The 20,111-nt window shown below is 36.8% G+C and overlaps 1 protein-coding gene across 1 annotated transcript in view; it reads right to left on the bottom strand.

Moving 5' to 3' along the window:
* Window positions 1-20,111, bottom strand: part of LOC129637637 (phospholipid-transporting ATPase ABCA3-like) — a 195,435-nt gene that overhangs the window by 15,331 nt on the left and 159,993 nt on the right. Inside the window, exons 23-24 of the mRNA XM_055561864.1 lie at window positions 5,931-6,056; window positions 5,515-5,709 (exon numbers count right to left, since the gene is read on the bottom strand). Of these exons, the coding sequence (XP_055417839.1) occupies window positions 5,515-5,709; window positions 5,931-6,056 (321 nt within the window). The remainder of the gene's footprint in view (window positions 1-5,514; window positions 5,710-5,930; window positions 6,057-20,111) is intronic.

The following is a 20,111-nucleotide window of genomic DNA, read 5'->3' as shown; positions in this document are numbered from 1 at the left end:
ATAGACCATTCATGTATGATCTAAATCAAATCCCTTATGTTTATACAACGGAGGTGACAAAGAGATTCAAGGGACTAGATCTGGTAGATAGAATACCTGGAGAACTATGGATGGAGGTTCATAACACTGTACAGGACATGGTTACCAAAATCATCCTCAAGAAATAGAAAGGCAAGAAGACAAAGTGATATATAAGGAGGTCTTACAAATAGCTGAAAAAAGAAGCAAAGAGAAAGGCAAAGGAGAAAGAAAAAGATATATCCAATTGAATGCAGAGTTCCAAAGAATAGCAAGCAGAGATAAGAAAGGTTTCTTTTTTTTTAATATGAATTTATTTATTTTAATTTGAGGCTAATTATTTTACAATATTATTGTGGTTTTGCCATACATTGACATGAATCCACCATGGGTGTACATGTGTTCCCCATTCTGAACCCCCCTCCCACCTCCCTCCTCATCCCATCCCACTGGGTCATCCCAGTGCACCAGCCCCGAGCACCCTGTCTCATGCATCGAACCTGGACTGGCAATTCATTTCACATATGATAATATACATGTTTCAATGCCATTCTCCCAAATTATCCCACCCTCGCCCTCTCCCACAGAGTCCAAAAGACTGTTCTATACATCTGTGTCTCTTTTGCTGTCTGGCATACAGGGTTATTGTTACCATCTTTCTAAATTCCATATATATGCGTTAGTATAATGTACTGGTGTTTTTCTTTCTGGCTTACTTCACTCTGTGTAATAGGATCCAGTTTCATCCTCATTAGAACTGATTCAAATGTATTCTTTTTGATGGCTGAGTAATGTTCCATTGTGTATATGTACCACAGCTGTCTTATCCATTCATCTGCTGATGGACATCTAGGTTGCTTCCATGTCCTGGCTAATATAAACAGTGTTGTGACTATTCATTGGAAGGACTGATGCTGAAGCTGAAACTCCAATACTTTGGCCATCTGATGCAAAGAATTGACTCATTGGAAAAGACCCTGATGCTGGGAAAGATTGAAGGCAGGAGGAGATGGGGATGATGGAGGATGAGATGGTTGGATGGCATCACAGACTTGATGGACATGAGTTTGAGCAAGCTCTGGGACTTGGTGATGGACAGGGAAGCCTGTCATGTTTGCAGTCCATGGGGTCGCAAAGAGTTGAACATTAGTGAGCAACTGAACTGAATGAACTGAACTGAATGGAATACCTGTATTTCCAAATGATGGGACTGAAAAAAGTTCATATTCAAAATATTAAACTGAATACAAAAAATAAGCAACCCAAACAAAAAATGGGCAGAAGACTTGAGTAGACATTTCTCCAAAGAAGACATAGAGATGGTCACAGACACATGAAAAGATACTCAACATCAATAAATATTATAGAAATTCAAACTAAAACAACAATAAGTTATCACCTCACACTTGTCAGAATGGCCAACATCAAAAAGTCTACAAATAACAAATGTTGGTGAAGATGTGAAGAAGGGGAATCCTTGTACATTGTTAGTGGAGATGTAAATTGGTGCAGCCAGTGTGGAAAATTAAAAAGAATTACCATATGATCCAGCAAATCCACTCCTGGGAATATGTTCAGAAAAAAATTAAAATTCTAATTCAAAAAGATATGTGCACGCCAATATTCATAGCAGCACTAATTACAATAGCCAAGATATTGAAGCAACCCAAATACACATTCTCTCTCACACACACACAATGGAATATTGCTCTTCCATTTGCAGCAATGTGGATGAACATTGATAAGATTATGATTAGTGAAACAAGTGAGACAGAGAATGACAAATACTATATGATATCCCTAATATGAGGAATCTAAAAAGTAATGTCAATCAATGTATGTAAAAAACAGAAACATACTTACTTATGTAGAAGACAAACTGTGGGTTTCCCTGGTAGCTCAGCTGGTAAAGAATATGCCTGCAATGCAGGAGACTCTGGTTTGATTCCTGGGTTGGGAAGATCCCCTGGAGCAGGGATAGGCTACCCACTCCAGTATTTGTGGGAACCATGTTTTACTGCTTTCTCAGAAATGTCTCCTAGAATTTAATTTTACTCATTCCCTTTTCCTTGCTTGCTCTTCCCACTCCCCCAACCACGACACCCTGTCCTAAAGTTAGAGGTTCTGGCTGACAGATCAGCTTTAGTTAGATGCTGTTCTGCACACAGAACAACACTCTTATCTTTAAAGACTTTTCTTTACAGATCTCATGTGATTAATTCCAGACCTTCAGGAGGAAGTCTTCTTAATCCCTGAGTTCCCATCTCTGTCTTGCTTTACTGCTCTTAGTTAAAGATTACAAGATAAGTTACCAATAAAATATGTGCTCAGCATGTTCTCAGGGAGTTGCTTCTCTGAGAACTCTCCCTGTGCTGTCTCTCATAATCCTGTGTGTTTGTAAGAATTATTCAGTGTGAAATTGCCACAAGTATTCTTGACCTTCCCTGGTGGCTCAGATAGTAAAGAATCTGCCCACAATGTGGGAGACCTGGGTTCGATTCCTGGGTTGGGAAGATCCCCTGGAGGAGGGCATAGTAACTCACTCCAGTATTCTTGCCTGGAGAATCCCCATAGACAGAGAAGCCTGGCAACTAGTAGTTACCAAATGGGAGGGAGAAATCGGCAGGGGGAAATTAGGGATGTGAAATTAAGAGATACAAACTACTACTTATAAAATAATAAGCAACAAGGATATATTGTACAGCACAGAAAACTATAACCATTTTCTTGTAATAACTTTTAATGGAATATAATCTGTCAAAATACTGAATCATTATGCTGTGCACCTAAAACTAATATAATATTGAAAATCAACTGTACTTCAATGAAATGATCAAAGACCTACATTTCAGACCTGAAACTATAGAATAAAACATAGATCAGATGTTTCACAATATTTGGCAACAATTTCTTGGACATTACACCAATTGCTCAGTAAATAAAAGAAAAAAGAGACACATTGGATTTTATAAAAAATTTTTAAAATTATGTACATATAATTACACTATCAACTAAGTTAAAAGGCAACCCACTGAATGGAAAAAATATTTGAAAGTCATCTATCTGATTAGGTATTAATACCCAGGTTTTATAGAAAATATTTGACATTCAATAAGAACAACTTTTTCCAAAAATTGGCAAGGACTTGAATAAACATTTCTTTAAAGACTATATGTAATTGGACATTAAGTATATAAAAATGCTGACTATCAGTGATCATTAGAGAAATATAAATTGATACTACAATGAGAAACCATTTCACATCCATCAGGATAGCAACTATTAAAAGAAGGAGAAAATAATAGCTGTTATCTAGAATGTATAGAAAATTGAACCCTGAGCCATGTTGGTGAGAACGTAATATGGTATAGCTAAAAACTACGGAAGACTTTATGGCAATCCAAAAAATAAAAATAAAAGCAGAATTAATATGCACAGCATTTTCACATACATACGGCACAAAATACTACTACAGTGAATTCAACATGGCAATAAAAGTATTGTACACCAAGATCAAGTGGGATTTATATCTGGGATGCAAGAATAATTCAACAAACACACAAAAAAAGTGACGCATCAAGTTAATGAAAGGTTAAAAATCACATGATCTTTTCAAAAAATGCTGAAAAATCATTTGATAAATTCAGCATCCTTTCATGATAAGTAAAAACTCTGAAAACTTTAGTACAGAAGGAACATATTTCAACATAATAAAGCCTATATGTAACAAGCTCAAAGTTAACATTACACTCAGCAGTGAAAAACTGCAAGCTTTTCATTTAAGATCAGGTATAAGACACAGGTGCCTATTCTCAGCACTCCTATTCAACGTAATATTGGAAGTCCTAGTCAGAACAATAATCAAGACAAAGATATAGAAGACATCCCACTACTAGGCATATACCCTGAGGAAACTGGAATTGAAAAAGATACATGTGTCCCAATATTCATTGCAGCACTATTTACAATAGTTAGGATATGGAAGCAACCTAGATGTCCATCGGCATATGAATGGATAAAGAAGTTGTGGTACATATAACCAATAGAATATTATTCAGCTACAAAAAGGAACACATTTAAGTCAGTTTTAATGAGATGGATAAACCTGGAGCCTATTATACAGAATGAAGTAAGTAAGAAAGAGAAAGATAAATATCGTGTATTAATACACACATATATATGGAATATAGAAAGATGGCACCGTCAATCCTAAATGCAGGGCAGCAAAAGAGACACAGATATAAAAAACGGACTTTGGACTGTGGGATGAGTTGGACATGACTGAGTGATTGAAGTGAACTGATGTCTTCATTTTAGTCAATTTATACCCTTGAATCTACAGTAAGTTTCTTGTAAATGGCACATAGTTGGATCTTTGATATTGATCTATTTAGCCCTTCTGTTTCTTTGTTATTTTCTGAGTATAATGAATTTAATCCATTTAGATTTATTGATAGGGAAGGATTTACTATTGTCATTTTTAAGTGTTTTATTTAATTTTATAGTTTTTTTGTTCCTCTTTTTCTTTCTTGCTGTCTTCCTTTTAGTTTTGTTTTCTCTCTTTTTTTTTTTGATAGATTTTGAGTCATTTCTCCTTTAATGAGTAAAACATCTAAAGATGTTTCTTTGTAGTTACCAAGAGGCTTTTTAAAGCTAATATCAACTTAAGTTTATTTGCATGCAATAGCACTCCACTTCTACCTCTGATCTCTCCAGCCTTGCCAGGGATTCTTAGATCCTCTTAAACTTCTGTGCTTGTCTAAACCATTGTGTGTGTTAGTGGCCTTAGGAGATTAAGGTGTGACAAGTCTGACAGTGCCCCGAAGGCTGAGAAAATGATCACTTGCCCATTCAGCCTCCTGGAGGACTACTAGCTCTTATGCACTTGTTGAAACTGCCTGTTCGCTTTCTACATTCCAGGGGGGTTCATGAATGCCACATCCTGTTTGCCCTCAGAGCTAGGTGGTTTGAGAAACAGTCTTTTGGATGGTAGACAAAAAGTTGAGGAGCTAAATGCGTGAAGCTGGGAGTTGGGAGTTCCATTCTGATTGTAATGCACTATTTTGTGGGTGGGTTTTATGGTGCAAGTATGTCTCAGCTTATCCTACCCATCTTGATGTGGATATTTTCTCAGTTGTGTGATATGTAGGAGTCTTTCAACTAGTTCTGGATTCATCTCAGAGGGAATGGATCCCTGTTTAACTGTTTATTTGGTGCATCCAAGGAGGGAAAGTCAAGGGTCTCCTATTTTACCATCTTGCTCTCCAATAGTTTTAAAGAAAATTAAAGACACTTTTAGATTTTCATGGTAAGGCTGCTCTAATTGCCTCACCATCTCTGACCAAAATTCTCATTTCTCTCTAGAATCCATGGGTTAAGTCAACAGTAGCGATATCAATGCCTACTATGATTCATGTCTATCATTTCCCACAAGTTGCTTCTGACCTTCACCCACAAATCATGTTTCTCACACCTCAGACAGTAATGATGTTTTACCTTTAGGATATTTTTGGTGATGCTGAGGCGCTCAACGAACACATCCCCAGAGGAAGCAACCTCCTCTCCAGTCAAAATTTCGAAGGTAGTGGTTTTCCCAGCTCCGTTTAATCCAAGCAACCCAAAGCACTCCTGCTTTTGGATTGCAACAGAGATATTTCTCACAGCTAAAACGACTGGTTTTGAAAAATACACCTTAAAAAATACAGAAAACATAATATAGTAAAGAATACTTACAGGTCATATACAAACAATACTTTAGACTCCCATGGACCACCTCAGGTAGCTTCACAAGAGTTCTTCTATTCTCTTGAGAACACACACATGTTCAAAGAACCACAGTAAGCCCTTGGCATTAATGACATACTCTTTAACGGAAATTAAACCATCATAAGTTGTTCATTGAATAATATTACCTTTATGAGTTCCTTAATAAGCACTATAGAATTCAGTGACTCCTGAGGGTTCTCCAGGATTCTATTTCTTTCATTTTGTACATCTTCATCTTCAGATTCCCCAGATAATTCCTTGGACACTCTATCCTATATTTTAAAAATAAGACCATAGATATAGATATGGATGCACTCTAGACATCTGTTCTACACTGGTTGGCTGCAGGAAGGCTAAACTGGGATAATCTTAAAAATGTCAAAACAGAAGTTTTGAGTCATTTCCAAATGACTTCCTGCACATCAACTCAGCTCTTACATATTTCCTACATACAAAGTTTAAAACCTATACCATGAGCAAGTAGCATGTTCTTAACAAAATGGGCACTTCACAAAAAACTGCAATCACAAGAAAACTGTTAATTATAACTAAAAGTTATTTTTAAATAATTTATTTTTTATTTTTATTAAATATAAAGTTATTTTTAATAATAAATGTATACTTTATAAGATATCAGAAGAGTTGAGAGTAGGGAAAGAGTAACACTTTTCTTTCAGAGAAGAAGAGTGGGATCCGAGGACAGACTCATGTAAGAAATGTTTAAGATGAATCTAAATGAAATAGGAGCTCATCAGGCAACTTATGACGGGAAAGAAAGAATAGGTAAGACGTCCCACAGAGTGAAAAGAATATGAAAGAATACTCTATGACTTGCATGTCATTCTTTTTATTTTGAAAGAATTTAGATGTACAGAAGAGCTATAAAAACAGGACAGCTCTAGTATACATTTTAACTTTGCTTAATGACATCATATAGTAATGATACATTGATCAAAACTAGGAAATTAACATTGGTTCAGTTCTATTAACTACAGATCTTACTGACATTAAGTGCAAAATATTTTGAATGCTTTAACACTATTTTTAGTATAAGCTATTCATTTAAGCATAATATATATCTTTGTTGCTGCTATTCAGTTACTAAGTCATGTTCAACATTTTGTGACTGTCCTTCAATATTTCACTTAGTTTGCTCAAATTCATGTCCATTGAGTTAGTGATTCCATCCAACTACTTCATCTTCTATTGCCTGCTTCCCCTCCTGACTTTAATATTTCCCAGCATGGGGGTGTTTTCCAATGAATTGGCTCTTCACATCAGGTGGCCAAAGTTTGGAGCTTCAACTTCAGCATTGGTTCTTCCAGTGAGTTTTCAGGATTGATTTCTTTAGGATTAACTGGTTTGATCTCCTTGCTGTCCAAGGGATCTTCAAGTGTCTTCTCCAGCACCACAGTTCAAAAGCATCAGTTCTCTGGTTCTCAGCTTTCCTTTCTTTATGGTTCAGCTTTCATTTCTGCACATGACTACTGGAAAAACTGTAACCTTGACTACATGGACCTTTATAGGCAAAGTGATGTCTCTGCTTTTTAATATGCTGTCTAGGTTTGTCATAGCTTTTCTTTCAAGAGCAAGTGTCTTTTCATTTCATGGCTGCATTCAGTTTGCAGTGATTTTGGAGACTAAGAAAATAAAGTCTGCCACTGTTTCCATTGTTTCCCCATCCATTTGCCATGAAGTGATGGGAACAGATGCCATGATATCAGTTTTTTTTTTTTTAAACTTTGCAATATTGTATTGGTTTTGCCAAATATCGAAATGAATCTGCCACAGGTATACAAGTGTTCCCCATCCTGAACCCTCCTCCCTCCTCCCTCCCCATACCATCCCTCTGGGTCATCCCAGTGCACCAGGCCCAAGCATCCAGTATCATGCATCAAACCTGGACTGGCGACTCATTCCATATATGATATTATATGTATTTCAATGCCATTCTCTCAAATCATCCCACCCTCTCCCTCTCCCACAGAGTCCAAAAGACTGTTCTATACATCAATGTCTCTTTTACTGTCTGGCATACAGGGTTATTGTTACCATCTTTCTAAATTCCATATATATGTGTTAGTATAATGTATTGGTGTTTTTCTTTCTGGCTTACTTCACTCTGTATAATAGGCTCCAGTTTCATCCACCTCATTAGAACTGATTCAAATGTATTCTTTTTAATGGCTGAGTAATACTCCATTGTGTATATGTACCACAGCTTTCTTATCCATTCATCTGCTGATGGACATCTAGGTTGCTTCCATGTCCTGGCTATTATAAACAGTGCTGCGATGAACACTGGGGTACACGTGTCTCTTTCCCTTCTGGTTTCCTCAGTGTGTATGCCCAGCAGTGGGATTGTTGGATCATAAGGCAGTTCTATTTCCAGTTTTTTAAGGAATCTCCACACTGTTCTCCATAGTGGCTGTACTAGTTTGCATTCCCACCAACAGTGTAAGAGGGTTCCCTTTTCTCCACACCCTCTCCAGCATTTATTGCTTGTAGACTTGGATCGCAGCCATTCTGACTGGCATGAAATGGTACCTCATAGTGGTTTTGATTTGCATTTCTCTGATAATGAGTGATGTTGAGCATCTTTTCATGTGTTTGTTAGCCATCTGTATGTCTTCTTTGGAGAAATGTCTATTTAGTTCTTTGGCCCATTTTTTGATTGGGTCATTTATTTTTCTGGAGTTGAGCTGTAGGAGTTGCTTGTATATTTTTGAGATTAATTCTTTGTCAGTTGCTTCATTTGCTATTATTTTCTCCCATTCTGAAGGCTGTCTTTTCACCTTGCTTATAGTTTCCTTTGTTGTGCAGAAGTTTTTAAGGTTAATTAGGTCCCATTTGTTTATTTTTGCTTTTATTTCCAATATTCTGGGAGGTGGGTCATAGGGGATCCTGCTGTGATGTATGTTGGAGAGTGTTTTGCCTATGTTCTCCTCTAGGAGTTTTATAGTTTCTGGTCTTATGTTTAGATCTTTAATCCATTTTGAGTTTATTTTTGTGTATGGTGTTAGAAAGTGCTCTAGTTTCATTCTTTTACAAGTGGTTGCCCAGTTTTCCCAGCACCACTTGTTAAAGAGATTGTTTTTAATCCATTGTATATTCTTGCCTCCTTTGTCAAAGATAAGGTGTCCATATGTGCATGGATTTATCTCTGGGCTTTCTATTTTGTTCCATTGATCTATATTTCTGTCTTTGTGCCAGTACCATACTGTCTTGATGACTGTGGCTTTGTAGTAGAGCCTGAAGTCAGGTAGGTTGATTCCTCCAGTTCCATTCTTCTTTCTCAAGATAGCTTTGGCTATTCAAGATTTTTTGTATTTCCATACAAATTGTGAAATTATTTGTTTTAGCTCTGTGAAGAATACCGTTGGTAGCTTGATAGGGATTGCATTGAATCTATAAATTGCTTTGGGTAGTATACTCATTTTCACTATATTGATTCTTCCAATCCATGAACATGGTATATTTCTCCATCTATTAGTGTCCTCTTTGATTTCTTTCACCAGTGTTTTATAGTTTTCTATATATATAGGTCTTTAGTTTCTTTAGGTAGATATATTCCTAAGTATTTTATTCTTTCCATTGCCGATATCAGTTTTTTGAATGTTGAGATTTAAGCCAGATTTTAATGTTAAAATGAATTAGTTCCTCTTTGCTTTCTGCCATTAGAATGGTATCATTTGCATATCTGAGGTTGTTGATGTTTCTGCTGGCCATCTTGATTCCAGCTTGTGATTCTAGCCTGATATTTCACATAATGTGCTCTGAATATAAGCTAAATAAGCAGGGTGACAATATACAGCCTTGATGTACTCCTTTCTTAATGTTGAACCAGTCCATTTTTCCATGTCTTGTTCTAACCATGCTTCTTGACCTGCATACAGGTTTCTCAGGAGGCAGGTAAGGTGGTCTGGTATTCTCATCTCTTTAAGTATTTTCCATAGTTTGTTGTGATTCACATAGTCAAAGGCTTTAGCATAGTCAGTGAAGCAGAATTAGATGTTTTTCAGGAATTCTCTTGCTTTTTCTATGATCAAGTGGATGTTGGCTATTTGGTCTCTGGTTCTTCTGCCTTTTTCTAAATTCAACTTCCACATCTAGAAGTTCTCGGCTAAAATAGTGTTGAAGCCTAGTTTGAATTATTTTGAGCATTACCTTAATAGCATGTGAAATTAGTGCACTTGTGTGATAGTTTGAACATTCTTTGGCATTTCCCTTATTTGGAGTTGGAATGAAAATTGACCTTTTTCAGTCGTCAGAGTGTTTCAAATTTGCTGACATATTGCTGAAACTTTAAGAGTGTCATCTTTTAGGAATTAAAATAGCTCAGCTGGAATTCCATTACCTCCATTAGCTTGGTTCCTAGTAATTCTTCCTAGGGCCAATTGACTTCACACTCTAGGAAATCTGACTCTAAGTGAGTGATCACATCATAGTTGTTATGTGGGTCATGAAGACCTATTTTGTACAGTTCTTCAGTGTATTCTTGCAATCTCTTCTTAATCTCTTCTACTTCTGTTAGGTCCTTACTGTTTCCATCATAATGTATTGTGCCAATCTTTACATGAAATAGTCCCTTGGTATCTCTAATTTTCTTGAAGAGCTCTCTAGTCTTTCCCATTCAATTGTTTTCCTTTATTTCATTACATTATTTACTTAAGCAGGCTTTCTTATCTCTCCTTGCTATTCTTTGGAACTCTGCATTCAGTTGGTATATCTTTCCCTTTCTCCTTTGCCTTTCACTTCACTTCTTTTCTCAGCTATTTGTAAGGCCTCTTCATGCAATCACTTTGTCTTCTTGCATTTCTTTTTCTTGGGGTTGATTTTGGTCATTATGTCCTGTACAATGTTAGGAACCCCTGACCATAGTTCTTCAGGCACTCTATCAGACATAATCCTTTGGATCTATTTGTTTCTTACACTGTATAATTGTAAGGGATTTGGTTTAGGTCATACTTGAAGGGCCTAGTGGTTTTCCTTACTTTCTTCAAGTGTGAGTTTTGCAATATAGAGTTCATGAGCTGAGCCACAGTCAGCTCCCAGTCTTGTTTTTGCTGACTGTATAGAGGTTTTCTATCTTCAGCTGCAAAAATATAATCAATCTGATTTCAGTATTGACCATATGGGTGATGTCCATGTGTAGTCATCTCTTGTGCTGTTGAAAGAGTGTTTGCTATGACCAGTATGCGCTCTTGGCAAAACTCTGATAGCCTTTGCCCTGCTTCATTTTGTACTCCAAGGCCAAATTTGCCTGCCTGTTATTCCATGTATCTCCTGACTTCCTACTTTTGCATTCCAATCCCCTATGATGACAGAGACATCCTTTTTGGTCTTAGTTCTATCACATATTGTAGGTCTTCATAGAACTGTTTGACTTCACCTTTATCAGTGCTATTTGTTGGGACATAGACTTGGATTACTGTGAATCTGAATGATTTGTCTTGAAAATGAACAAGGATCATTCTGTCATTTTTTAGATTGCAGCCAAGTACTGCATTTCAGACTCTTTTGTTGACTCAAGGCTACTCCATTTCTTCTAAGGGATTCTTGTTCACAATAGTAGATATAATGGTCATCTGAATTAAATTCACCCATTCCCACCCATTTTATTTCACTGATTCCTAAAAATGTTGATGTTCACTCTTGCCAACACCTGTTTGACCATTTTCAATTTACCTTGATTCATGGACCTAACATTTCAGATTCCTACACAATATTGTTCTTACAGCACTGGACTTTACTTTTACCACCAGACACATCCACAACTAGGGGTTGTTTCTGCTTTGGCTCAGCCTCTTCATTCTTTTTGGAGCTATTTCTCTACTCTTCTCCAGTAGCATATTGGACTTCTGCTGATCTGGGGGGCTCATCTTGCAGTTTTACATCTTTCTGCCCCTTCATACTGTTCATGGGATTCTCAAGGCAAGAATAATGCAGTGGTTTTCCATTCCTTTTTCCAGTGGACTATATTTTGTCAGAACATATATCTAGATATGTACATAAATCATAAATCAACATCTTAATAAGTTTTATTGTAATCAGTCTCAATAAAGTAAACAGAATATTACCCCTCAGTAACTAGAAATGTGACATGTAACTCACTATGTATTGTTATACATTAATTTTGTTTTATATAAATGAAATTCTACTTTACACATTTTACATCTGACTTATTTGGTGGCAATTTGTATCTGAGATTATTCTATGCTGTTGCATAAGTTATAGGCTCTTCCTTCTGATTGCTATATTCTATTGTGTGAATAGACATTTTAAAATCCATTATGCTATTGAGAGACATATGGTTTGCTTCCTTCTTAAACTTTGTCTTATATAAATAATATTTTGTGCACATTCTTTCAAATGTCTTTCAGTGAACATGACTATGCTTCTCTGTTGGATTTATACTTAGAAGGGAAGCTTGTTATGCACACTTAATATGTATATAAACAATGTTTTATTATTTTGAAGTACAGTTATAAAATATATTAGCTTCATGTTAGCTTAACATTAGCTACAAGGGAAGCCCCCTACAACATAGTAACTTCACATTAATATACATTACAAATTAATCACCACAACATCTAGTAACCATCTGTCATCATACAAAGTATTTGGAATACTATTGACAGTATTCACAATAGTGTACATTATGACCTATGACATTTATTTTAAACTGGAATTTTGTATCTCAATCTTTTTGTCTTTGTCTTTTTGTCTGAACCCTGCCATGCAATGATCACCATTGCCTCTTGTGGTCACCAGTTTGTTCTCTGCCCCTATGAATCTGTTTCTGTTGTGTTGAGTCTCTGTCATTTGGTTTTTTAGACTCCACATATAAGTATATTGTTTAGTCACTAATTTGTGTCTGACTTTTTGTGATCTTGACTGTATCATGCCAGGTTTTTTCCAGGTAATAATATTGGAGTGGGTTGCCATTTCCTTTGCCAGGGCATCATCCTGACCTAGGGACAAAACCTACATCTCCTGCCTTGGCAGGCAGGCTCTTTACTACTGATCCACCATGGAACCCCACATATAAGCGAGGTCATAGTAATTGTCTCCATCACAAGCTTGAGTCAAGATTGCCAGGAGAAATATCAACAACTTCATATATGCAGTTGATGCCACTCTAATGGCAGAGAGTGAAGAGGAACTAAAGAACATCTTGATGAGGGTGCAAGAGGAGAATGAAAAAGCTGACTTGAAACTCAACATCAAAAATTTAAGATTATGGGATTCAGTCCCACCACTTCATGGCAAATAGATGGGGATAAAGTGGAAGCACGGAGAAGGCAATGGCACCCCACTCCAGTACTCTTGCCTGGAAAATCCCATGGATGGAGGAGCCTGGTAGGCTGCAGTCCATGGGGTCACTACGAGTCAGGCACAACTGAGCGACTTAATTTTCACTTTTCACTTTCATGCATTGGAGAAGGAAATGGCAACCCACTCTAGTGTTCTTGCCTGGAGAATCCCAGGGAAGGGGGAGCCTGGTTGGCTGCCGCCTATGGGGTTGCACAGAGTCGGACATGACTGAGGCGACTTAGCAGCAGCAGCAGCAGCAAAGTGGAAGCAGTGACCAATTTTCTTTCCTAAGATTCCAAAATCACTGCAGATGGTGACTGTAACCATAAAATTAAAAGATGCTTGCTCCCTGGAAGAAAAGCTGTGACAAACTGAGACAGCATATCAAAAAAGATAGACATTACTTTGCTCGTGAAGATCCGTATAGTCAAAGCTATGGTTTTCTTTTGAGAGTCCCTTGAACTGCAGGGAGCTCAAACCAGTCAATCCTAAAGGTAATAAACCCTGAATATTCATTTGAAAGACTGATGCTAAAGCTTAAGCTCCAATATTTTGGCTACCTGACGTGTAGAGTCAATTCATTGGAAAAGACTGATGTTGGGAAAGATTGTAGGCGAAAGTTCTCCTTTTTGTGATCTACTGAATGTATCATGCCAGGCTGCTCTGTCTGGCTCCTCTGTCAAGGGTAGCAGAGGATAAAATGGTTACATAGCATCACTGACTCAATGCACATGAATTTGAACACATTCCAGGAGACAGTGGAGTATGAAGGAGCCTGGCGTGCTGTAGTCTTTGCAGTCGCCAAGAGTCAGACCTGACTTAGCGACTCAACAACATTGACAATCTGACATTTCACTTAGCATAATGATCTCTAGGACTATCTACCTTGGTATATATAGGGCACTTTCATTCCTTTTTTATGGCTGAGTAATATATTGTGTGTGTGCATGTGTGTGTGTGTGTGTGTGTGTGTATTAAGTCACTTCAGTTGTGTCAGACTCTTTGCGTCCCTATGGATTCTAGTCTTCCAGGCTCCTCGGTCCAAGGGATTCTCCAGGCAAGAATACTGGAGTGGGTTATTATGCCCTCCTCCAGGGGATCTTCCTTACCTGAGTATTGAACTCACATCTTTTATGTTTCCTGCATTGGGATGCAGGCTCTTTGCCACTAGCGTGACCTGGGAAGACATATGTACATGTACATCATAGCTTTTATCCATTCATTTATTGATGGACACTTCAGTTCAGTTCAGTTCAGTTCAGTCACTCAGTCATGTCTGACTCTTTGCGACCCCATGAATTGCAGCACGCCAGGCCTCCCTGTCCATCACCAACTCCTGGAGTTCACCCAAACTCACGTCCATCGAGTCAGTGATGCCATCCAGCCATCTCATCCTCTGTCGTCCCCTTCTCCTCCTGCCCCCAATCCCTCCCAGCATCAGAGTCTTTTCCAATGAGTCAGCTCTTCGCATGAGGTGGCCAAAGTATTGCAGTTTCAGCTTTAGCATCTGTCCTTCCAATGAACACCCAGGACTGATCTCTTTTAGGATGGACTGGTTGGATCTCCTTGCAGTCCAAGGGACTCTCAAGAGTCTTCTCCAATACCACAGTTCAAAAGCATCAATTCTTCGGCGCTCAGCTTTCTTCACAGTCCAACTCTCCCATCCATACATGACCACAGGAAAAACCATAGCCTTGACTAGACGGACGTTTGTTGGCAAAGTAATGTCTCTGTTTTTGAATATGCTATCTAGGTTGGTCATAACTTTCCTTCCAAGGAGTAAGCGTCTTTTAATTTCATGGCTGCAATCACCATCTGCAGTGATTTTGGAGCCCACAAAAATAAAGTCTGACACTGTTTCCTCAGACGGCCTCTAAACCTTGGCTATTGTAAATAGTGCAGCAGTGAACATAGTGGTGCATGCATGTTTCAGAATTAGTGCTTTCATTTTCTTTAATAAATATTTGAAAGTGGAATTGCTGGATCATATGGTAATTCTATTTTTAATTTTTTGAGGAACTTATATACTGTTTTCTATATTGACTGTACCAATTTACATTCCCACCAACAGTGGACCTGAGGGTTCCCTTTATCCACATCATCACTTGCCAATCTAACTAGTATGAAGTGATATTACTATGTGATTTTGGTTTCATTTCCCTGAAAATTAGTGATGTTGAGCATCATTTTATTTTTTCTGCTGGCCATCTTAATCTCTCTTTCTGTTAGTTCATTATTATAATATTTAGAAATGCATCAGATTTCTGTGTATTCATCTTTACCCTGCAACTTTACTGAATTCATTTATTAGTTATGATAGTTTTTGGTCTATTATAGTTTTAATAGTGTTTTGGATTTTCTGTATATAGAGTGGCATCTGTGGATACTAACAGTTTCACATTTCCCTTCCAATTTGGATAACTTTTATTTCTCTTTCTTGTCTGATTGTTGTGGCTAGGACTTCCAATATTGTGTTAAATACAAGAAGTGAGAGTGGACATCCTTTTCTTGTTCCTTATTTTTGAGGAAAAGCTTTCAGTGTTTCATTATTGAGTTTGATATTAGCTGTGTGTTTATCATGAAATGCCTTTTTATTATTTTAGATATGTCCCCTTTATACCCACTTTGTTGAGTGTTTTTATCATAAATAGATATTGGATTTTGTCAAATGATTCTTCTGCATTTATTGAAGTGATCATAGTCCTTCTACCCATGGTTTTGTTAACATGTGCATAATATTGATTGCTTTGCAGATACTGAACAAGTGAATGATGTGTCACTCATTCATTCAATGAATAATGAACCATCCAAATTCATCATTCATTCTTACACACGAAGGATCATGTGTAAAATCCTTTTAATGCATTGTTGAATTCAGTTTGCTAATATTTTGTTGAGGATTTTTGTATCTATGTTCTTCAGGGATATTGGCCTGTAGTTTTTTTTTTTTGTAGTGTTTTTGGTTTTTCTATCAGGGGAATACTGGCCTCATGGATTGTGTTTGGAAGTGTTCTTTTCAATTTTTTGAACTAGTTTGAGAATAATAGGTATTAACTTTCTTTAAATATTTGGTAGAATTCACCTGTGATTCCCTCTAGTTTTTAGACTTTGTTAGGAGTATTTTGAATACTGATTTGACTTCATTATTAGTGTTGATCTGTTAAGATTTTATGTATCTTCCTGATTGAGTCTTGGGAGATGGTGTGTTTCTAGAAATTTATCTCTGTCTTAAAAATTGTCCAATTTGTTGCTGTGTAATTGTTTATAGTAAACTCATGAACCTTTGTATCTGTAGTGTCAGTTGTAACTCTTCTTTTATTTATGATTTCATTTGGACTTTATCTCTCTGTTTTTAAAAATGAATCTGGCTAAATGTTTACCACTTTTGTTTATCTTTTCAAAGGGCCAGCTTCTAGTTTCATTGATTTCTACTTTTTTAAAGTTTCTATTTATTTTGACTCTGATCTTTATTATTTCATTTCTTCTACTAACTTGGGGCTTCATTTGTTCTTTTTCTGGTTCTTTTAGGTGTGAGGTGGGATTGTTTACCTCAGATTTTTCTTGTTTCCTGAGGTAGGTATAGATCACTGAAAAGTTTCTTAGAACTGCTTTTGCTACAATCCATATATTTGGGAGCTCTGTGTTTCCATTTTCATTTTATTTCATCTTTGATATCTTCACTGATCCATTGGATGTCTAGCAACATATTGGTTAGTTTCCACATGCTTGTGGTTTTTATAATTGTCTTCTTGTAATTCATTTTAATTTTCATACCAGAGTGGTCAGAAAAGATGCTTGATATGATTTCAGTCTTCTTAAATTCACTGAGATTTGTTTTGCAGCCTAATGTGAAAAAGTCCTATGTGAACCTGAAAAGAAGGGGAATTCTGTTGGGGTGGAATATTTCATATATATCTATTAAATCAACCTGATCTAGGCTGTCATTTAAGTATTTGTTGTTGTTCAGTTGCTCAATTGTGTCCGACACTTTGCAACCCCATGGACAGCAGCATGCCAGGCTCCTTGTCTACCATCTCTTGGAGCTTGCTCAAACTCAGGTCCACTGAGTTGGTGATGCCATCCAACCATCTCATCCTCTTTTGTCCTCTTCTCCCCTTGCATTCTATCTTTCCCAGCATCAAGGTCTTTCCCAGTGAGTTGGACTTTTGCAACAGGTGGCCAAAGTATTGGAAGTTCAGCTTCAGTGCTTTCAATGAATATTGAGGGTTGATTTTCTTTAGGTTTGATCTCCTCACAGACCAAGGGACTCTCAAGAGTCTTCTCCAACACCACAGTTTAAAAATATCAATTCTTTGGCATTCAGCCTTCTTGATGGCCCAACTCACACATCTGTACATGACTACTGGAAAAACCATAGCTTTGACTATAGAGACTTTTGTCAGCAAAGTAATGTCTCTACTCTTAAATACACTGTCTAGGTTTATCATAGCTTATTTTCCAAGGAGCAAACGTCTTTTAATTTCATGGCTGCAGTAACCATCTGCAGTTACTTTTGAGCTTAAGAAAATAAAGTCTATCACATTTTCCATTGTTTCCCCATCTATTTGCCATGAAGTGATAGGACCAGATGCCACGATATTAGTTTTTTGAATGTTGACTTTTAAGCCAGCTTTTTCACTCTCCTTTATCACATTCATCAAGAGGCTCTTTAGTTCATCTTCACTTTCTGCCATAAGAGTGGTATCATCTGCATACCTGAGATTACTGATATTCCTCCTGGCAAACTTGATTCCAGCTTGTGCTTCATCCAGTCTGGCATTTCGCTGGATGTAGTCTGCATATAAGTTAAATAAGCTAGGTGACAATATACAGCCTTGACATATTGCTTTCCCAATTTTGAATTAGTCTTCTGTTCCATGTCCAGTTCTAACTGTTTCTTGACCTGATACGGGTTTCTCAGGAGGCAGGTAAGGTGGTCTGGTATTCCCATATTTTTAAGAATTTCCCAGTTTGTTGTGGTCCACATAGTCAAAGGCTTTAGCATAGTCAATGAAGCAGTAGTAGATGTTTTTCTGGAATGCTCTTGCTTTTTCTATGATCCAACAGATGTTGGCAGTTTGGTCTCTGGTTCCTCTGCCTTTTCTAAATCCAGCTTGTACATCTGGAAATTCTAGGTTTACATACTGTTGAAGCCTAGCTTGGAGGATTTTGAGCATAACGTTGCTAGCATGTGAAATGAGTGCACTTCTGTAGCAGTTTGAACATTCTTTGGCATCGCCCATCTTCTGCTTCTGTTAGGCCCATACCATTTCTGTCTTATCGTGCCCATCTTTGCATTACATTTCCCTTGGTATCTGTCATATTCTTGAAGAGATGTCTAGTCTTTCCCATTCTATTGTTTTCCTCTATTTCTTTGCATTATTCACTTAGGAAGGCTTTCTTATCTCTCATTGCTATTCTTTGGAAATCTGGATTCAGTTGGGTATATCTTCCCTTTCCTCTTTGCCTTTTACTTCTCTTCTTTTCTCAGCTATTTGTAAGGCCTCCTCAGATAACCATTTTGCCTTGTTGAATTTCTTTTTCTTGGGGGTGGTTTTAATCACTGCCTCCTGAACAACATTATGAAACTCCATCCATAGTTCTCCAGGCACTCTATCAGATCTAATCCCTTGAATCTATTTGCCACTTACACTGTATAATTGTAAAGAATTTAGTTTAGGTCATACCTGAAGGAAGGGCCTAGTGGTTTTCCCTGCTTTCTTTAATTTAGTGTGAACTTTGTAACAAAGAGTTCATGATCTGAGCCATAGTCTGCTCCCAGTATTGTTTTTGCTGACTGTATAGAGCTTCTCCATCTTTGGCCGCAAATAATACAATCAATCTGATTTCAGTATTGACCAGATGGGTGATGTTCATGTGTAGTCATCTCTTGTGTTGTTGAAAGAGTGTGTTTGCTATGACCAGTGCACTTTCTTGGCAAAAGTCTGATAACCTTTTCTGTGCTTCATTTTGTACTCCAAGGCCAAACTTGCCTGTTGTTTAAGTATTGTTTTGGCCAAAAATTTCATTTATGTTTTTCCATAAGATGCTATCAGAAAACCCAAAGGAACATTTTTGGCCAACCCAATAGAATGCTTTCTCATTGATTTTCTTTCTGGATGGTCTATCTATTAAAACAAGTGGGGTGTTAAAGTCCTCTTCTAGTTTTATACAACTGGCATTATCTTGCTTTATACCTGTATTCCTTTGTTAGGTACATAGATATTTGCAAGTGTTATATCTTTTTATTGTATTGATCACTCTATAATTATGTAATTATAACTTTTATATTATAACTATAATGTAACTTTTCATCTCAGTACAGTGTTTGTTTTAAAGTAAATTTTAAAAATATATAATCATTGCTACCATAACTTTCTTTTCATTTGTATGGAAAATCTTTTCCATCAATTCTCTTTCAGTATGTATATGTCTTTATCTCTGAAGTAAGTCTTTGAAGGTTGCATACACATGGGTCTTTAAAAAAAAATCCAGTCAACTACTCTGTGTCTTTTGATTGTAATATTTATTCCATTTATATTCAAAGTAATTATTGATAGTATTTACTTATTGCTGTTTCATTAGTTGTTTTCTGTTTATTCTCTGATTCTTTCTTGGTCTCTTTCTTTGTAATTTGGTGACTTTCTTTAGTGCTATGTTTACATTTCTCCTTCTTAAATTTTGTGTATCTATTACAGCTTTTTTGTTTTTGTTTACCATGAGGTTTGTATGTAACAACCTATGTATATAGCAGCCTAAGTTGATGATCACTTGAGTTCAAACATGTTTTAAAAGTACAATCATGCCCCACATTTTATGTTTTTGATGTCACATTTTGCATCTTTTAATTTTGTATATTGCACAATTAATTGTTTTAGATACATTTTACCACTTTTGTCTTTTAACATTCATATTATTGTTATAGGTGGTTGATCTACTGTCTTTACTGTATGTTTTCTTTTACTAGCAACATTTTTCCTTTCATAATTTTCCTTTTCTAGTTATGGCGT

Source organism: Bubalus kerabau, chromosome 23 (genome assembly GCF_029407905.1).
Source record: "Bubalus kerabau isolate K-KA32 ecotype Philippines breed swamp buffalo chromosome 23, PCC_UOA_SB_1v2, whole genome shotgun sequence".
Taxonomy (NCBI): domain Eukaryota; kingdom Metazoa; phylum Chordata; class Mammalia; order Artiodactyla; family Bovidae; genus Bubalus; species Bubalus kerabau.
This window is presented reverse-complemented; position numbering and strand designations above follow the sequence as displayed.